The sequence below is a fragment of the Trematomus bernacchii genome, unplaced genomic scaffold (genome assembly GCF_902827165.1).
Source record: "Trematomus bernacchii unplaced genomic scaffold, fTreBer1.1, whole genome shotgun sequence".
NCBI classification, from domain to species: Eukaryota; Metazoa; Chordata; class Actinopteri; order Perciformes; family Nototheniidae; genus Trematomus; species Trematomus bernacchii.
The window spans coordinates 4,163,710-4,181,226 of NW_022988050.1; the positions used below are offsets into that span (position 1 = coordinate 4,163,710).

The 17,517-nt window shown below is 43.4% G+C and overlaps 1 protein-coding gene across 1 annotated transcript in view; it reads right to left on the reverse strand.

Annotated features, from left to right (window-relative positions):
- Nucleotides 1-17,517, reverse strand: part of LOC117473409 (ankyrin repeat and fibronectin type-III domain-containing protein 1) — a 143,507-nt gene that overhangs the window by 13,841 nt on the left and 112,149 nt on the right. The window contains exons 7-12 of the mRNA XM_034118977.1: nt 6,607-6,826; nt 6,148-6,355; nt 2,342-2,539; nt 1,323-1,436; nt 1,084-1,181; nt 1-85 (exon numbers count right to left, since the gene is read on the reverse strand). The exon at nt 1-85 is cut by the window's left edge and continues 6 nt beyond it. Coding sequence (XP_033974868.1) covers nt 1-85; nt 1,084-1,181; nt 1,323-1,436; nt 2,342-2,539; nt 6,148-6,355; nt 6,607-6,826 — 923 coding nt within the window. The remainder of the gene's footprint in view (nt 86-1,083; nt 1,182-1,322; nt 1,437-2,341; nt 2,540-6,147; nt 6,356-6,606; nt 6,827-17,517) is intronic.

Below are 17,517 nucleotides of genomic sequence, written 5' to 3' on the forward strand. Positions count from 1 at the left end.
GTGCAGCGCAGGACGGGGTGGAGACTTGTGGAGGCCCCCAACCCTTCATGTTGTAGGCTGACACCTGGACATAGTAATAGGTCCCCTGTAAGGACATGACACATGACAGTTAAGGAACCATATACATATGTATGTGTGTGCATCTGTTTGTCTCTTGCTAGGTCACTGTCTGTCTTCTTATCGGTGTGTGTGTGTGTGTGTGTGTGTGTGTGTGTGTGTGTGTGTGTGTGTGTCTATCTGGAAGCTGTGTCTGTCTCCGTGCCCAGTGTGCAGACAGCAGGCCTCTGTCTCTCCTTTCTCAGCCAGATCAATCAAAGCAGCCGCCGACACTTCCTGACCTCGCCTTGACCCCTGTCATGTGACAGGAGTGAGCTTTGGCTGGCAGCAGGGGTCTTAAAGGGGGGGGGGGGGGGGGGGGTTCTCTCACAATAACAAACAACCAGTGGAGCGTCCAATTGTCTACATGCCCGCTTAAAAATGCCAAACATAAATCAGGTGGCAGGCTACCAAGCTGCTCTTTCCATCATTTCAGAGGCTGTTTTGCAACTGTTGCGTTTGAATGGTCAGCAGCCAGGACTTTGAACAAATAAGAAATAAACTGTGTTTTCCAATTGTTTCTTTTTATGCAGGACCATAAGTCTTTCACCCCCCCCCCCCTCCCCCCATCATCATTTGGGATTGATGGTGAGTTTGATGTATGTAATGAAAGAAGAGTCACTTGGGAGATGCCTTCAAATGTCACCAAGGCCAACATGTAAATAATATCAGGGGAAGAATAGCTACTAAATGTTCTATCGGTCAGCACTAACAGCTGGAGAAGCTGGACCTCAGTGGTTCTTTGTGTTGTCCAGATAATGTATGATTGTATCCTTTTTATCAGGCAGTTCTCATTGATTGAGGTGGGAGCAGAGGGAATAGGTTCATGTGAAAATGGTGTAGTCGGCAAGGAAGACACATGGATAAGAGTTCAAAACAAGCCTTGAATGTATTATGCAGCAGCCTTTGAACGCAGCAGATATTAGACAATAAATGAAGTTCTTCTAACCCTTTCATTGTGAAGACAACAATTCTGGCAGAACTTACAGAAGTGAGTCCAGTGATGTTGCACTGCAGCAGAGTGGTGTCCTCAACAAGCATCTCACCCAGCAAAGGACTCAATGAAGGAGCACTGCTCCAGCTCACTGCAAATACACACAAACACCACAAAAAATAAGAAAAGACACATATTAGAGATTTCAGAAATGCTTGAGACTCTCTAGTGACACTTTGAGATGTAAGTAGTTGGGTCTAAATGAAGCAGTGGCTCAGGCACAGTGGCTGACCTTTGTACTTGGTAACCACAGCAGAGTTGACACAGAGAGGCTCCTGGAAGTCCACCCGTAGACTGGTGCTGCTGCTGACAGACAGACGGACTGCACAGGGTGCGTCTGGAGGGTCTGGGCACACAGACAGAAAGATGGCAAGTTAATAAAGAAGATCACAACTTAGATCCTTTAATGTGTATAATGGTGCAAGTCTATATAATTGGGAGCTAACTTTAATAAAAGCGCTAGGTCTTCCTGGTCTGTTGCACACTACACTGTTCCTAATCTAAATGTTTAAAAAGTCAAGCAGAGTGAGCTTGTGAGATTGAAGCAATTTACATTCAGTTATGGAATATGTGATCCATCATCTTCACAAATGAATGTTCACCCAGGCAAACCTGAGGAGCAAGGGTGTCAGCGATGAATGATTTTCATCCAAGTCCACACAACAACTGACAAGGGTTTGATTTTTTTTGCATCAAAGTGCAGATTGGTTTTAGTGGAAGGGAGGAGTGTGTGTGCGTGTGAGCGAGACTGCTTTCGGGGGTGGCTGTCTACTGCCACTAAGCGTGTCATGAAAGTCCTATAAAAAATTAAAGCAGGAATACAGGCGTGTTATGTTTGCACACACACACACACACACACACACACACACACACACACACGCGCGCACACACACACACACACACACACACACACACACACACACACACACACACACACACACACACACACACACACACACACACACACACACCACACACACACACACACACACACACACACACACACACACACACACACACACACACACACACACACACACACACACACACACACACACACACACACACGCGCACACACACACACACAGAGAGATTTGTGCACTAGGCTTTCCAGTGTGGAAGCCATTAACTCGGCCCAGACAGAATGCAAGCAGAAAAAAAGGGGGCAAAAATTCAAACCAAAGACGACTGCTCGTATGATCTGAGCGGCAGGTTTTGCTCTCAACTGTTCAACCATAAAAAAAGCCTTACCAGCATGCTCGAAGCCCGTCTGCATGCGTCTGAAGAGCCTGAGCCTCCACTCCCAGGCCTTCAGCTGCCTCTCGCGGTCGGACCCCTCCCGCTCACAAGGACCCTCGCTCCGGACCTGAGCCTGGAGCTCCGACACCCGCTGCTCAGCCTCCTGCACCAACGTCACCAAATGCACCGATCTGCCCTCCAGACTCACAACTAGGCATAGAGAGACAGGAGGAGAGAGAAGTGAATGCGTGCATACTGTGTTAAAAGAAGAAGTAAAGTCGGCACTCCATTATTTCAGAACCACTTTGACATCCAGAAACATTCTTTTATATTCACACATAAAAAAGACAATTGGTTAAAAAAGCTCAAAGCTGAGAAATGCTCCACTATAAATTTTAAATGGACTGTTTTTCCAAACCAAGATTCAAAGAGAAAATGGAAAATACTGTGAACCGACGATAGAGAAATTATTTTCTCTCAGTATTACAAAGCATTTCTTTTTCAAGTATCACTACAATAATGTGGAATTTTTCAGCAACAACACATGTGTTCTTGTAAAAATGATTTACCCAGCTAAATTAGAGAAGTTGAAATTGTGATGGTTTCAATTGATCAAGTGCAGTGGCCTTGAAAAAGTGGCCCACAAAAGCAAGTGAAATTGCTTTAGCAGGGATTCTATTTAATGCCTTTGTTTGCCAAAATGCTGTGGCAGATTCCTCCATAAACTTCATTTAACTAAGCAGACCCTCTTTAGAGATGACATCACATAGAAAATGACACAGAAAATGTGGCAATGAAAGTGAGAGGGGCAAGAGAGGGAGGAGTATTCTTCGTTTGCGGTCATAAGGGAACACAAAATGGTGGGAACGTGCATGGGCATCATTTTAAACTGCCATTGTAAAAGTATTTTCCTGCTAAACCTGTGGAAAAAACAGTTTAACTCATCTATTTATATCATATACTGCAGCCTCACGCAGCCTGCATCAGAGAAATGTGTTTCTGTGAGAGGGAGGGGTGTTACTAAAATGTGAACAATGATGTTTACTTCAGCTAAAAAACACTTTATAGTAGATGCGATTCAGAACCCAATTAAAATATTCAAACCATGACCGTGCGGTGATGGCTTAAAAATGATCAAAGATCGCAATACCAACATGGACAGCGCACTTTTAACGAGGCCATACTGTGCTTTTGGGGGGGGGGGGGGGGGGGTTCCCTTTCCTGTGGTGGGTTATATAGGAGTTTGTGCATGTAAATGGTCTGAACGGCTAAAATCCCTGTGTTCCCTCCAGAGGGAGTTTCTCTCCCACACACTCCTCCCCCCCCCCCCCGAAACGCCTCTATTAGACTCCTTTGTTTACTTTCAGAACCTAGTGACATCACTATGTAACACTTGCGCTTCTATTGGCTAGCGTTCCAACACATTGAACTTTATGAGCTAAGGGGCGGGACAACTCTAAGCGGTTGACCAATCACAACAGAGCCAGCCAGCTAACCAATCAGAGCAGACTGGGCTCTGGTTTCAGACAGAGGGTGAAAAGAGGTGCTGCAGCACAGGCAGTATGAGAAAAATAAAGAGATGTTTGAACATTAAAGCATGGAGACATGTCACAGTAGAGACACTAGATACAAATGTGAATCTGAAAATGAGCATAATAGGGCCCCTTTAAATAAAAGTATAGAACCGGTAACATAAAGCTGTTAAGGTTAAAAAGGACAGTAGCATACTGTTCTTCTTCTTTGGTGGCTGGTCATTCTGTGAGTGTTTGGGACTGGTGTGTGTCTGTGTTTAGTCTGTGTGGTCTGTGTTTGTTCATTGTAGATTCCACTGTTGAGCGTTAGATTCCACTGTTGACAGTAAGTTTAAAGCTCCGTGTCAAAATGTCCATCTGGGTGTTTAATTCTGCGGCTCTGTCGGTGTCTCCTCAGCGACTGAGAGCTTCTCTTTGAATCCCAGCGTCTCTTCTGGGTGTCAGTTTTGTTGTTCTCTTCAGCCACTTGTGTGTTAGAGGCCATTTGTCACTTTTAAAACAGGTAATGCGAGGGGTCGGGGGTTACAGTTAGGGCTTAAGTTAGGATCACTACCGAGGTTCCTTGGACTTGTCCTAGATGGATGGAAACAACTGCTAAAGGGAGATTTTGATTTACATTTCCAGCCTTTCCAGGGTTAGAAACGGGTCCAGATGCTGTCACAAGTGTGTACGTGTGTCTTGATTTGTCCTTATTTCACATAAGGCGGATTAAAGGGTCCTTTGTCCTATTAAACGCCACCAAGATTTATAATGTGAATATGACTTAGTTTGATTGTCTTTGTGTGCCTACAGTATGTCTCTCTGGTAACCACACACTCAAGTCAAGTATGACAATATCAATAAGCATCAGATTCAATTTCAGTCAAAGCTCAAGGAAAAGTCTTTGATGTCGATTCTCCTCAGATGGAGTTTGATTAGCAAATGCTTATAAAAATAGAGGCATTTACTTTCCTTTAATGCTGTTGTTGTATTTCTTTCTTTAAGTCCTCTGTACACACACACACACACACACACACACACACACACACACACACACACACACACACACACACACACACACACACACACACACACACACACACACACACACACACACACACACACACACACACACACACACACACACACACACACACACACACACATCACTTTCCATTCAAGTGTTTTCAATTTTATGATACCTTTATAAGACGTCTGGCTCATATGTGTGTGTGTTTGTGTGTGTGTCCGTGCGCACAAGTACAAACACAAACAGCCTGGGAGCCTTACTGGCGAGTTCTAATCATTAACAGAGGAAGGCTCAGCAGATCACAGACAGCGAAAAGTGCTTACGAAGATGACTAATATTGCATCATGATTACCAGCCCTTCATCTCACGTTTAATATGTTTTCACTGCCAGTGCAAAACAGAGAGAGTGTGTGAGTTGGTCAGAACTTTGTGGATGAATGTGATACTGGTGTGCATTATAAAAATGGTGCTTTGTGCAACACCTACGGTTGCTTTGGCGTTGACAGCGTTAACTCCCATCATGTGGCTGTTGAAGCCCAAAAAACACTCCGTCTGGTATCAGTTCTGAGATTGAAATCTACACTGGAAAATGATGATAACAGGTAGTGTTGGCTATCACTCACGTCATAACTTTCAAAGAATAAAAGCTAGGATTGGCAGAAGTCAACTACCTGGCTTTTTCCACATATCACACAAGATTTTATTGGCGCAATCATCGGGAAAAACAACCTGCTTCGAGCTCAAAGCCAAGGGAGCATTTGCTAAGCTATGAATCACCTGTTGGCCAGCCAAACTGTCACATTTTACAAGAAAAAATATGATTGAATACAAGAGACTGAATACACGAGAGGAAAATTGCTCCTCTTTGTATAAAGACGTTGTGGTAACCCTATCATAGATACTTTCTCCAGAAGGACGATGAATTGAGCTACTACAATACATTTCATGTGATCCTTATCTTTGTGCTGTTGTGGGGCTGCACTTGGCTTAATAGTAGCTTTGGCAACTTTTCATAACCTCCCTTTGAACACAGTCCAGCTAGTGGGTGTGCTTTGCTGTCAAATGAAAACAAATAACACACAACTGCCATTACAGTGAGCATAATAGCAAAGTGTGTGTATATTTTCTACATGCTTAAATACCAAATAGGATGCAAGAAGTGTTCAGAGTATTCTTCAAACCATGAGCACAGAATCTACCCTAGAGACTTTCCAATGGAAAATACTTTTGATTGATTTTTTAGCGTTAAAGTTATTATGTTTTGTTCCTCTACTCACAGTGGGGGCTCTCCTTGGCACCAGCTCGCAGTAGCAGCTTTGCCATGGGCACATTGTTGGTCATGATAGCGATATCGAGGGGCAGGAGACCCTCGCTGTTTGGGGTGTTGTGGTCCAGCTCCTCCAGACTGTACTGGGACAGAAGCAGCTGAACCAAGTCCAGCTCCTGGTGCTCCACCGCCTCGAACAACGCTTCATTACTCTGGAACTGAGATACAAAGAAAGTGAAAAAAAATGGAATAGCGTTAAAAGCTTATGTTGTGATACGTCGGGCATGTCTGCTTGTATCAATGGACAGGTCAACAAACAGAACGTTTCTAAATATATTTTCTGTCTACATTGACAATGTGTATGATGTCACTACCTTAGGTTCTCTTACTAACCAAGTCTATATGTTTTCCCTGACTATTTTTAGACTACATTATTCCCGGGCTTATTTTTTTCCCTTGTGTCTCTTACTATGGTGGTTTTGCGCAGCCTCTCTTTGTCTCCTCCCCGTCCCGACACCACACTGTCCTCCAGGGCAGGGGGGTTGGTGCCCACACGGAACTTTCCAGACAAGTTGCGGTACAGTCGTCGAGCCGCGTTTGGCGAGGACAGGCTGCCCGACTTGCGGGCCAGGGCCGGCTGGTGGGCCTGGTCCCCCCTCATGGGCTGCATCATCTTGGGAGAGTCAGCCCTGAAGGAGAGATGGGAGGGTAGGAGACATGAGGGATACTGTTGGTCATAAAAAAGCGGACTATGACATTTGAAACAGTACATGACCATGTGAAGCTTGCTGAATTCTTGAATCCAAAGAGTTAACATATTTAGAGAATAGCACTCCACTCTTCACACTCAAGTTCAGAAAAAGCCAGTCCTCTTTCCGTCTTTATAGCTTTCCAGTTTATCTCCATAAAACAAACACTGACTTGCCTATTTTAATTAAATGTTGCTAATGAAACCTACTAAAAGAATGTATGCTGTATATTGATGGAGGGATAAAGGAAAGGAACATGAAAGGAAGGAAGGCCAGCTGCTTGATTGACTCACTTCGAGCTAATTTTGGTCTGGAAATCAATGGTAATCCATCCAATAACATCAAAGGATCATCATTTATACTCAACAGGAAACAATTTTAGATTCTGGCTCTTGAAAAACAGCACTAAAACATGTGTGATGAATCTCGGGATGAATGTGTCAATATAGTTTGAACCAGACATCAGGGCCTCACAGGACTCACATGGTACTATATATCAGTTATGCATATCAATGAATGAAACATAATCAACGCCAAGTGTTCAGCTAACATTTTGGATTGGGACAACTTAAAGCTAAGTAATGCAACACCAACCTATGACCCCCTTTCACAGGTACATACATAAAAAGGTCAAGGTTAGAGTTGGTTACTTGATTTACTTTTGTGGGTTAAATCCCCAATTACCCTAACCCTAAAGAGATGTCTTCAACCCCCTGGAAAGACAATCCAAACACCTTTTTGAGAACTGATCTATGGCATTGTGATAAATGACACTGATCCCCCAGATGACCATCACGTTGGCATTATCAGTTCCCAGTAACAGTAAGCTGGGGCTGCTCTGTAACGTCAAGTCTTTCTGATTTGTTTCAAAGGAACAGCATCTCTTGCCACTGGTGTCTTGGCATGAATGGTATGACGACTATGCTGGGCCTCTCCATTCTGCCATGGGAACTATGTAGATCACCGTGTTTTTCTAGGGGGGGAGTCTGGTACGTGGCGTTCACACACGCTGGACTGCTGAAGGAAATGTCAGCAGGACTCTCCAGGCGATGGAGACAGACTCCGTGACGGGTCTCACCAAACAGAAGCAGAGAGATAAATGAATTCCTCAAGGACTCACTTTCAACACCTTTCTCTCCTTCTGATACTCTCCAAGCATCTTCTGAACGAGTTTCAGTTCTTATCATTTCTTTGCCTCTCCTTCTCGGCTCTGTTCTTTCTTCTTTATCTTGGCCTTTTGCTCTTTCCTCTTATCTCCTTATTGCCGCTCATTTCCCTCCCATCAACAAAACATTTTCTGCCTCCTTCCCTCACTCCCTTAAGCTTCTGTTCTTGCCTTGATTTTCTCTGATTCATCTTTTCATTGCAGTATGACTATAATCAAAGAATCTTTCAGGACATACTGTACAGTTATTCCAGCACCACAATCCCACTCAATTCAATTTTGATAACATTTCTTGAAAGTAAAACGGTTCAGATGTGAACTGAGAGTAATTAGGTAATGAATTATATAACAATTTTGAGACATGTTTTAAAAGAATGAGGAAATGATTATAACCATATTTGATTTGAAAGGGAGCAGTTACTTATTTTGGCCTTTTTCAACATAATAATTAAAATACTTCTCATTAAAAGACCATCGGTTGAAGCCCTGCAGCAGTCAACATGTTTCTCTTGAGCCACGTGTCCTTGAGAAATGCTTGCTTATTATCAGTCACTCTGGAAAACATCATCAGTTAAATACCGCAAAAGTAAATGTTGTTCTTAAAGTGCAATGGTTTGAAAAGGGGCAGGGAGAGGTTGAGGAAAGTAAATAAAGTTTGAGTTACGTTGGTCCATCATGCCATATGCCAAGAAGTATCACACGGGCCAAGAACAGATTTGTCAAGGTGAGAACATCTGTAGGAAAAATGTTATTTATACTCCCGCTCCGCTATGGACGTGTGAGCCCACACGAGCATACACACACACACACACACACACACACACACACACACACACACACACACACAAGCCCCCCCCGGACACATGCAGATTGTACAACAGCTGACGGCGGCCCACATAGTAGACTTTAAAGCAGCTTCAAGCCCCCGCAACAAGCCCTTTTTCACGGGCCGATACACCTAAAATACCCCCGATCCCCGTCCCTTCCCGCTCCGTCCCATCCATCTCCACTCCATCCCGTAATAGAGGCCTTATTTTAGACATCCTCGTGTTCCCGGCTGGGCCTAACCTATTCCAGGGTTCCAGATAAAGCGCGGCAGGTATTTGGAATAATTTTTCCATGGGCCTGGCCCGGAAGATAAAACAAGAGATATATTTGTAATGCGTGTGCCGGTATCCCATTTCAAAGAGAAAGCCCATTGGAATCCGGCCCCGGGCTTATTGTTATTTGCCTGAGATGGAACAGACAACTTTTTTTCTGTCGGCAGCACGGTGCCCCATCACTCTCTGACGACATTAGGGAGAGTATAACACGGTGTGTGTGACTGTGTGCAGATCTGTGTGTATTTTCAAAGCTTCCTACACGTGAGATTGGGATGTCATTTCCCAATGACATGCCCCCTACTACTGCGGGGAAAGATGAAAGGCAATCATGATACAAAAAGAAAAGAGATTTATATTATATTAATTGTCAAACAGAGTTTATCAGAAAGAGAATATGGGATTTCAGTACATTTATCCAAACAGTAAGCTGATTGTCATATTCTCACTTTGTGTTGAGGCCATGATTGTAGCTGCAAATCTACTGTTCTTAATGCTGACCATGTCTTTTTTGATAAACAATAAAGAGAAACCATCCATTGAAAATTCCAATGTGTTCTCTGTGACTGCTTCCCTATTTTACTATTTGAATGTTTTTTTATGTGAACTAGCAAGAGTAAATGTTCAGTTTGCACTAGCTGTGAGACAGCTCTGAGGCATATCAATAAGAAAAATGTTAGATTACATGTGCTGTATCTGTCCTTTTACTTTTCTATTCTTTAGAAGACTAATCCATCCTGCCGCAGGAAAGAGGACTCAGGCACTTATAATTAATACTAGGGCTGTGCAATTAATCGTATATTAATCTCGATTAATAAAACGATTATTATTTTTATTAAAAAAAGAAAAAAATGTAATTATTATTTTTTTTAATTATTTTTTTTATTGGTTTTTCAGTTGAATTATACTTAAAGTTCAGGGTAATCAACTGTTCAAAACATACTGTTCAAAACATTTTTTTCAATAAATGGATGTTTTCAAAGTAAATGAATAATCGTTTGTAATAATCATGATATCAATTATTGACCCAAATAATTGTGATTATGATTTTTGCCATAATCGCACAGCCCTAATTAATACTACTATATAGACAGGTAATTATACTTTATTTTGAAAATACTTGAATGATGACCATGCGTAGTATCAAAGCACGGCCTACAACTGTGAGAATAATCTGGATAAAAGACTAGAGATCCAAAACAACAACACACATCACAGACAGTCTATGCCACACAATTTCCTACACTTTTACCAGGTTCAGGAAACAGGAAGCAGTTGTTCTTAGAGACCAAAGTCTCAACCAAAAGGCTTCATGTTTGGCCCCCGATCAATCCCACATCAAATACAGTGAGACTGCATCAGCCCGACAAACAATCAACACCCCCAAACTGCAAACAGTCATACGCAGCGTTCACTTTATTAGTAGTATCGTCCTATTTACACAAACAGCTCCAGACAGTGAGTCACATGTAAACAAGGACTACATATAAAATACGCAGTCTAGACAATTATTGACTAAAAGCCACAATGGGAAAAACCTGGGATTTAATGTAAAAAAAATATAGCTGGTGGTTCCAGCATCGCAGAATTTCTCAGATTTTTGTGTTGAGCTAAAAAGCAGCCACAAGTATGCACATAACAGCTCATAACAGTTGTGTGCAGAGGGAAATCTTAGAAACACTTCAAAGAAAATGTGAAAAGACTGACTGAGTGGAAAATGTTGCTTAGTCTGAATACTCCCAGTTTACTGTATGTTGCAACATATCAATGACACGGTCCAAACCGTAGGAAAGAACAAATCCATCCAACCTGTTGTCAGCAGTACACAAACTAGCACAGACACACAAACTAGCACAGACACATAAACACACTGACATCTGACTGTCAATAAGATTAGATCCACAACTTTACATATTAGCATCTTGGTGAGCTATCTCTCGTTTACTTTTATTTATCTATTTAATTATTCCAGTTTCTCTTGGTGTCTCTCACACATCATTATTTGAACCCCCTCTGCCTCTGAAAGGAGAAAGGAGAAATGCTTAAGACAAATGGTAACTTAAAAATAGTTTCTGGCCACAGTCTCCTGCTTCTATAAATATAGATAACGTTAATCTAAACTATAAACAATGGAAAATATCTTTACAACACACGCACAGGCACAAAGACTGTAAAGCTACACGTTTTGTTGCTTAGTGGGGTACCTACAGACATGTGTTTACGTGCATAAGCATGTACATGCCAGAGAAAGACATTACATGGGCTGATGCCCAAATTAGCTACAGCAGCACAGAGAAAGATATGTGGATAGTTAGAAACAATAGTACAATTAAGTTAGTGCAACACAATGCATCCATATATGGACCTCTACTGTATATAACCATGTTTGTCCCAAAGGACTTCAAGGCATGAAGTTGGGAAGAATAAACCTTTTAAAGGGGCCCTATTATGCTCATTCTCAGGTTCATATTTGTATTTTGTGCCTCTACTGGGACATGTCTCCATGCTTAATGTTCAAAAAGCTCATACTCCCAGCACCTCTTTTCACCCTCTGTCTGAAACCAGAGCTCAGTCTGCTCTGATTGGTTAGCTGGCTGCTCTGTTGTGATTGGTCCACCGCTTAGAGATGTCCCGCCCTTTAGCTTAGTGCGTACAATGTGTTGGACTGCTAGCCAATAGAGGAACGAGTGTTACATAGTGATGTCACAATGTTACGGAAGTACAAAAAGGAGTCCAATGGAGGCGTTTCAGGCAGGGGGGGAGAGTGTGGGACAGAAACTCAGTCTTTTATCAGTATTCTTTTCTTCCACCATCTTTCTGTTTCAGCCCTTTCATCTGCTCCACCTCACCCCCCAACTCCATCCCCTGCCATGCCATCACACTATGTCACAACATCTCTACGGCCAGCTGACAGGACCCCCTCCCCCCCCCCCCTATTTCCAAACTTCTCAGCAGTGGCGATTTTACTGCCATGAGAACACATAAATCTGTGCTGCATGTTAGTGTGTCTAATCGGGTTTATTACTCATGGGCACAAATGACCATTTATATTAGTTGACATGTATTGCACTGGTTGGAGGCGTAGGTCAAGTCCCACAAAAAAAACAAAGGACTGGAGGTAGAGGTAGATAAAGAGAGGAAGAAAAGGCAAAGAGCGGCACCAGAAGGACAGTGCTCGCTGAAAACAGGGTGGTGGGGGTCAGAGAGGCAGACAGTGAGAGGAGAAAGTTATACACACACACACACACACACACACACACACACACACACACACACACACACACACACACACACACACACACACACACACACACACACACACACACACACACACACACACACACACACACACACACACACACACACACACACACACACACACACACACACACACACACACACACACACACACACACACACACACACACACACACACACACACACACACACACACACACACACACACACACACACACACACACACACACACACACACACACACACACACACACACAGTACGCTGGCTGCTCTAAATGTGGCTTGTAGAAGGAAATTCTGAAATCTGAGTCTTGGCACCAGACAGGCTGGAAGCAGGCAGGCTGCTGGACGTGGAGAGAGAGACAGAGAGAGAGAGGGAGAGAGGGAGAGAGGGGGGTGGGCAGTATTACTAGAATTCATATAGCCGTCCCCTCTGTTTGGCTCTTATCAGCTTATAGGCAACACAAGGTCACGCCAACACTGTGACCCCTCACGCACACTAAGTTGGCATGGCAACACAACAAATGCACACATACACACACTCATGCTCGCATATTAAAACGTATGCATGCATCCTGTGCGGAGATCTCGAGTGGTTTTATAGCCAAGGAGACAATCAGAGCGACTCTCGGGGCTCTTTTGCGTCATATTTTATGGATGGGATTTTATATCAGGTGTGTTGCCTGAGTGTTTTAATGTTGCAGTGGTATGCATTTGCTAAAAACATCCATTTACTTTTCCCCCCAAAGGGTCTGTAGAATGAGATGCGGATGGATTATCCTACCAGATGTGCATTTGGAAAGTGGTAGACTCGCCTGGAAGCAATGTATCTGATTCAGTAATTCTGTTATTTTGATCAACAAGTACACTCATAACATAACACTCAGGACAGGTCTGTAGCACCATAGGCAGCAGACAGCACAACTGATACCAGACAGGACAAAGCCTTGGTCTCTATTGTTTACTCCAGTTGTACACCATGTAGAGACACTATGTCCCCTCTGTTGAGTCATCCATTTTTCGTAATCCACTGTCAATTTCCTCCTCTTGATAGGCTCGGTGTGCTGAGAGGTCACTGTTGCTCCGAGGTGATATTTATCTGTCCTTAGCTTTGAGTGAGTCACACAATGCTCTTGTGACCTCTCTCATCCGTGTGTGATGCATGAAGCAAATTCCCAGAGCAGAAAGAGTGATGGATAAGTCTGCGCTAAGATCGCTTGTACCCAGGTTTGTTTGTTTCCCATCTGCTGTTAGTCACAGTTCGCGGAGAAGTAAGTGAAGTGGAAAACCCTAAAGGCATTCTGTGGTAACGTATGCTTTCAATTCATACATGACTCACTTTGAAGTGTGCGTAATTGGGGAGTCGCGACAAACTGTGGACGCCAGGTATATACTAACCATACTGCGTGCTCCCACATGAACGTGCTCCCAATGACCTTTCTCTCCCTCTTATTTACACACCCTTTTTTTTCTGTCTCCCCTTTTATCTTGTCCTCTTCTTCTCACTTTCTCCCTCACGCTCTCCCTTGGGATATTGGCAGAGAAAGAGTGGGCGGTCCGCTGTATGTTTAACCTTTGAAGTGGGCCTGCTGTGCCGGGCAAGGCCTGCCACCTGTTGGCTCTGTGAGTGTGCATGTGTTGTGTGTGCACGCAGAGGTAAATCTCTCTAATTTTGATGAGCAGAGACAACAGCGGAGTCACCATGGGGATGTGGTGGCGGGCAGCGGCCGACGTTCTCAGGAGGGGGGGGGGGGCTTCCAAGGTGGGATCACACACACAAACATACACACACCCCTCCTCTGTCAGAGGCTTGGTGACACCATGTCTCCCACGGCGATCGTGGGCCCAGCCTGGGTGGCTCCAGGCCTTCTGTGTGTCTCTCAGTGTGTGTGTTTGTGTGTGTCACACCAAAGGGGTCCCTGCCTGGGCCGCCATATGCCACCCACCCAGCCAGGGAGAGGAGAGGAGAGGGGCGGGGGCGACCCCTGGCCACTGAAGCCACCAGTTGGCCCATTCTCTCAGTCACACGCCGGCCGGGCGCCATGTTTAAAGTCCCACGGCTGTTTATGTGGGATAAGGATGGAGGGAGGTGGAAGGGTGGGGGGGAGGTGGTTGGTCTCCTGACTATGATAAATCCTTTGTAAAAGGCTAAAACTAAAATATGCACGCTCCTGCTTGGACGTATGGATGGATGGATGCTTAGAGGGTGGAATGGCTGGCGGTGTGCACACATGTACAATCACACAATCATAACTGAATTTCATCTACGGTCCATTGAGCATTGACTTCAATCAGCAACATGATTGAAAGGTTATTAATAACATAGATGCATCTGATATTGCCATGCCAATAGAGTCCACTATGAAGTAGCTACTACTCTTGCAGTCGCACCGTGGGCCACATGGGAACATTCCCTGATGGAGTCGAGACACTTGTGGGGAACGACTAAAGAACATTGGGCCTCATGCAGAAACGTTCTCTTAAAGTTGTCTTATATTTAATCTCCATTTTCTATTACCCTGGTGTGTTGAAAGATAAATCCCACTAGATCGTAAAGTCGAGGCGTGAGGTGCATGTTCATTACTGGCATAGGTAAGGCCACTTGAAGGTGTTGTGCTGTGTACAAAATACTCTGGCACATGCCAAAGAGTTGGAGAAATGCCGCCAAAAAGGCCGTAAGAAGAAAACTTTAGAATAACATCTAATTAAATACAAAGAGCAATGCATGAACATCAAAAAGCATCCATGAAAGCCATTTAGGAGTTGCAACTCATGCTAAATCAATTTAGTCTTCATAGGGAAACTGGTCCAAAAGTATTTCTTGTCCCACACATTTAATGATCCAACCATTATAATTATTATGATATAATCATTTAAAAATGTGATTAAAGGATATTCATGAATTGTTCTATGTTCATCAAATGTAAAACTTATGTTTCCTTGTGCTAGACAAAATGTGTGGATTGTGAAAACAACCTTCTCTCAATTAGTGTTACCTAAGGGTTAGGGTTTTCTTAATAACCTTAGAAAAATAGTAAAAGTGTAAAAAAGGATGGTGAATCCCAGAAATCGATGGGAACTAAGAAAATAAGAACCGTAGATTGCTTCCTGCATGAGACACATTGAGCCTTCAGATGAAGATCAGAGTTTCCTGATGGGCGGATGATGACATGTCAATCAAACTAAAGTGACAGATGACAGCAGACCAGAACATATTAAAGGTGATTGATTAACAGAGGTTGTGGCAAATTCAAATTGAATGAGCTAAATGAGGGAACCAGCGTCCGCTAATTGAAAATATTTGAAATAATAGAGAGAAAATGCAAAGGTTAGCTGGGCTGACATCAGTAAAGTCTTTACTTCTGTTCCATTGCGGGTGTGTACAGGTCTGTTCTACCTGAGCCTGCTATCTCAATCTGTTAACCATTTTCTCAACACTAGTTTCAAACCACATTTCTCTTGGGTCCCGAGCAAACTTTCTTCCTGCCTCTGGAATTGTGTTTGAGAATACAACTCTCACACACACACTCACAGAGAGTAGGCAGAGGGGTGTAGTTCCCGAGCTTCGTTTGTCTTTTATCCGCTTATAAGCAACACATGGAGCCACGCTAGCCCTCTGACCCACTGGCGGTCTGTCTCTGCACACACACACACACACACACACACACACACACACACACACACACACACACACACACACACACACACACACACACACACACACACCACACACACACACACACACACACACACACACACACACACACACACACACACACACACACACACACACACACACACACACACACACACACACACACACACACACACACACACACACACACACACACACACACACACACACACACACACACACACACACACACACACACACACACACACACACACACACACACACACACACACACACACACACACACAGTCTTTTTTCTCTCCCATACTTTTTATTTCATAACTCCGTCTTTTCTTTCCAACTTTTCAGTCCATTTTTCAGAACTCTTAATCACTCACTCTGGCTGTCTCCCTCCATCATCTCTTCCATCATTTTATCTACTTCAGTTTCAATCATACTCACTGTCTCCCCCCTCCTCTTCTTCTTACCTATTTCAGTCTTCCCTGACATCTCCATTTTCCCCCCTTCTTCTTTTTTCCAGTCTACCCCACCCCCCCCCCCCCCCCCCCCCCCCTCACTCTGTCTCTCTGTGTCTGTGTGCTGAGTTGACGTTTGGAGAGGAAACCAGAGTATCAAGTCGGAGACACACAGGACAAGAGGGAGCCAGCCTCATAAATCTCCCTTAGTGCAGCACACAGCATCCAGAGTCAAGAAGACTTTGCATGAGTGTGTGTGCATGAATTTGTGTGTGGGTGCATGCATGTCTGTAGCTATTTTGTGAATGGGTTTGCATGAGAGGGGCTATATACAGTACTGTACTGTATTTGTGATTGTTTGCGAGAAAAATTATAGTCCAGGGCTTATTATCATGTATACTAGATTCTATATTGCCATATCTTGCAAACATCTCAGTCTCAGCGAATGAATATCAAAGATGAAGGAGCAGCTTAAATCTAAACTTAACAGGACAGCTCAATTAGCGTAAATAACCAGATTTGTTCTGAAGTCTGTCATCTTTTTTTAAACATGTAGTACTGATAATAATAATAGGATTGCAGATGTTCAGTGTTTACATTTGAGTCTTCTTTTCGGCCCATAGAGTCTATGGACTGAAGCTAAGGCCACAAAACAATGGTGCATATTTTCCATGACGTAAAACCTGCACACTGACAACATATTTAGATTTCTACACTACCTACAGTATATATGATGTGTGTATATAACTATGCCATGTCAGTGTACTTTCAATAAAACTGTAAAAAACAAACGTAAACTTTCTAGCCAAATATTGCCTCCAGTTTATATATCATCTTGAAGTAGATGTAACTCAAGTAGTGTTTTACACCATCATGGGTGCCAAAGCTTTTTAGTGTTTAACACATTCTCTGAATAATGTTTTTATAATGCAGCCAGAATGCAGAAGTAAATTGTTAGACATTCAAACACCAGCATGGATCATTTCACTTCAGTCGGG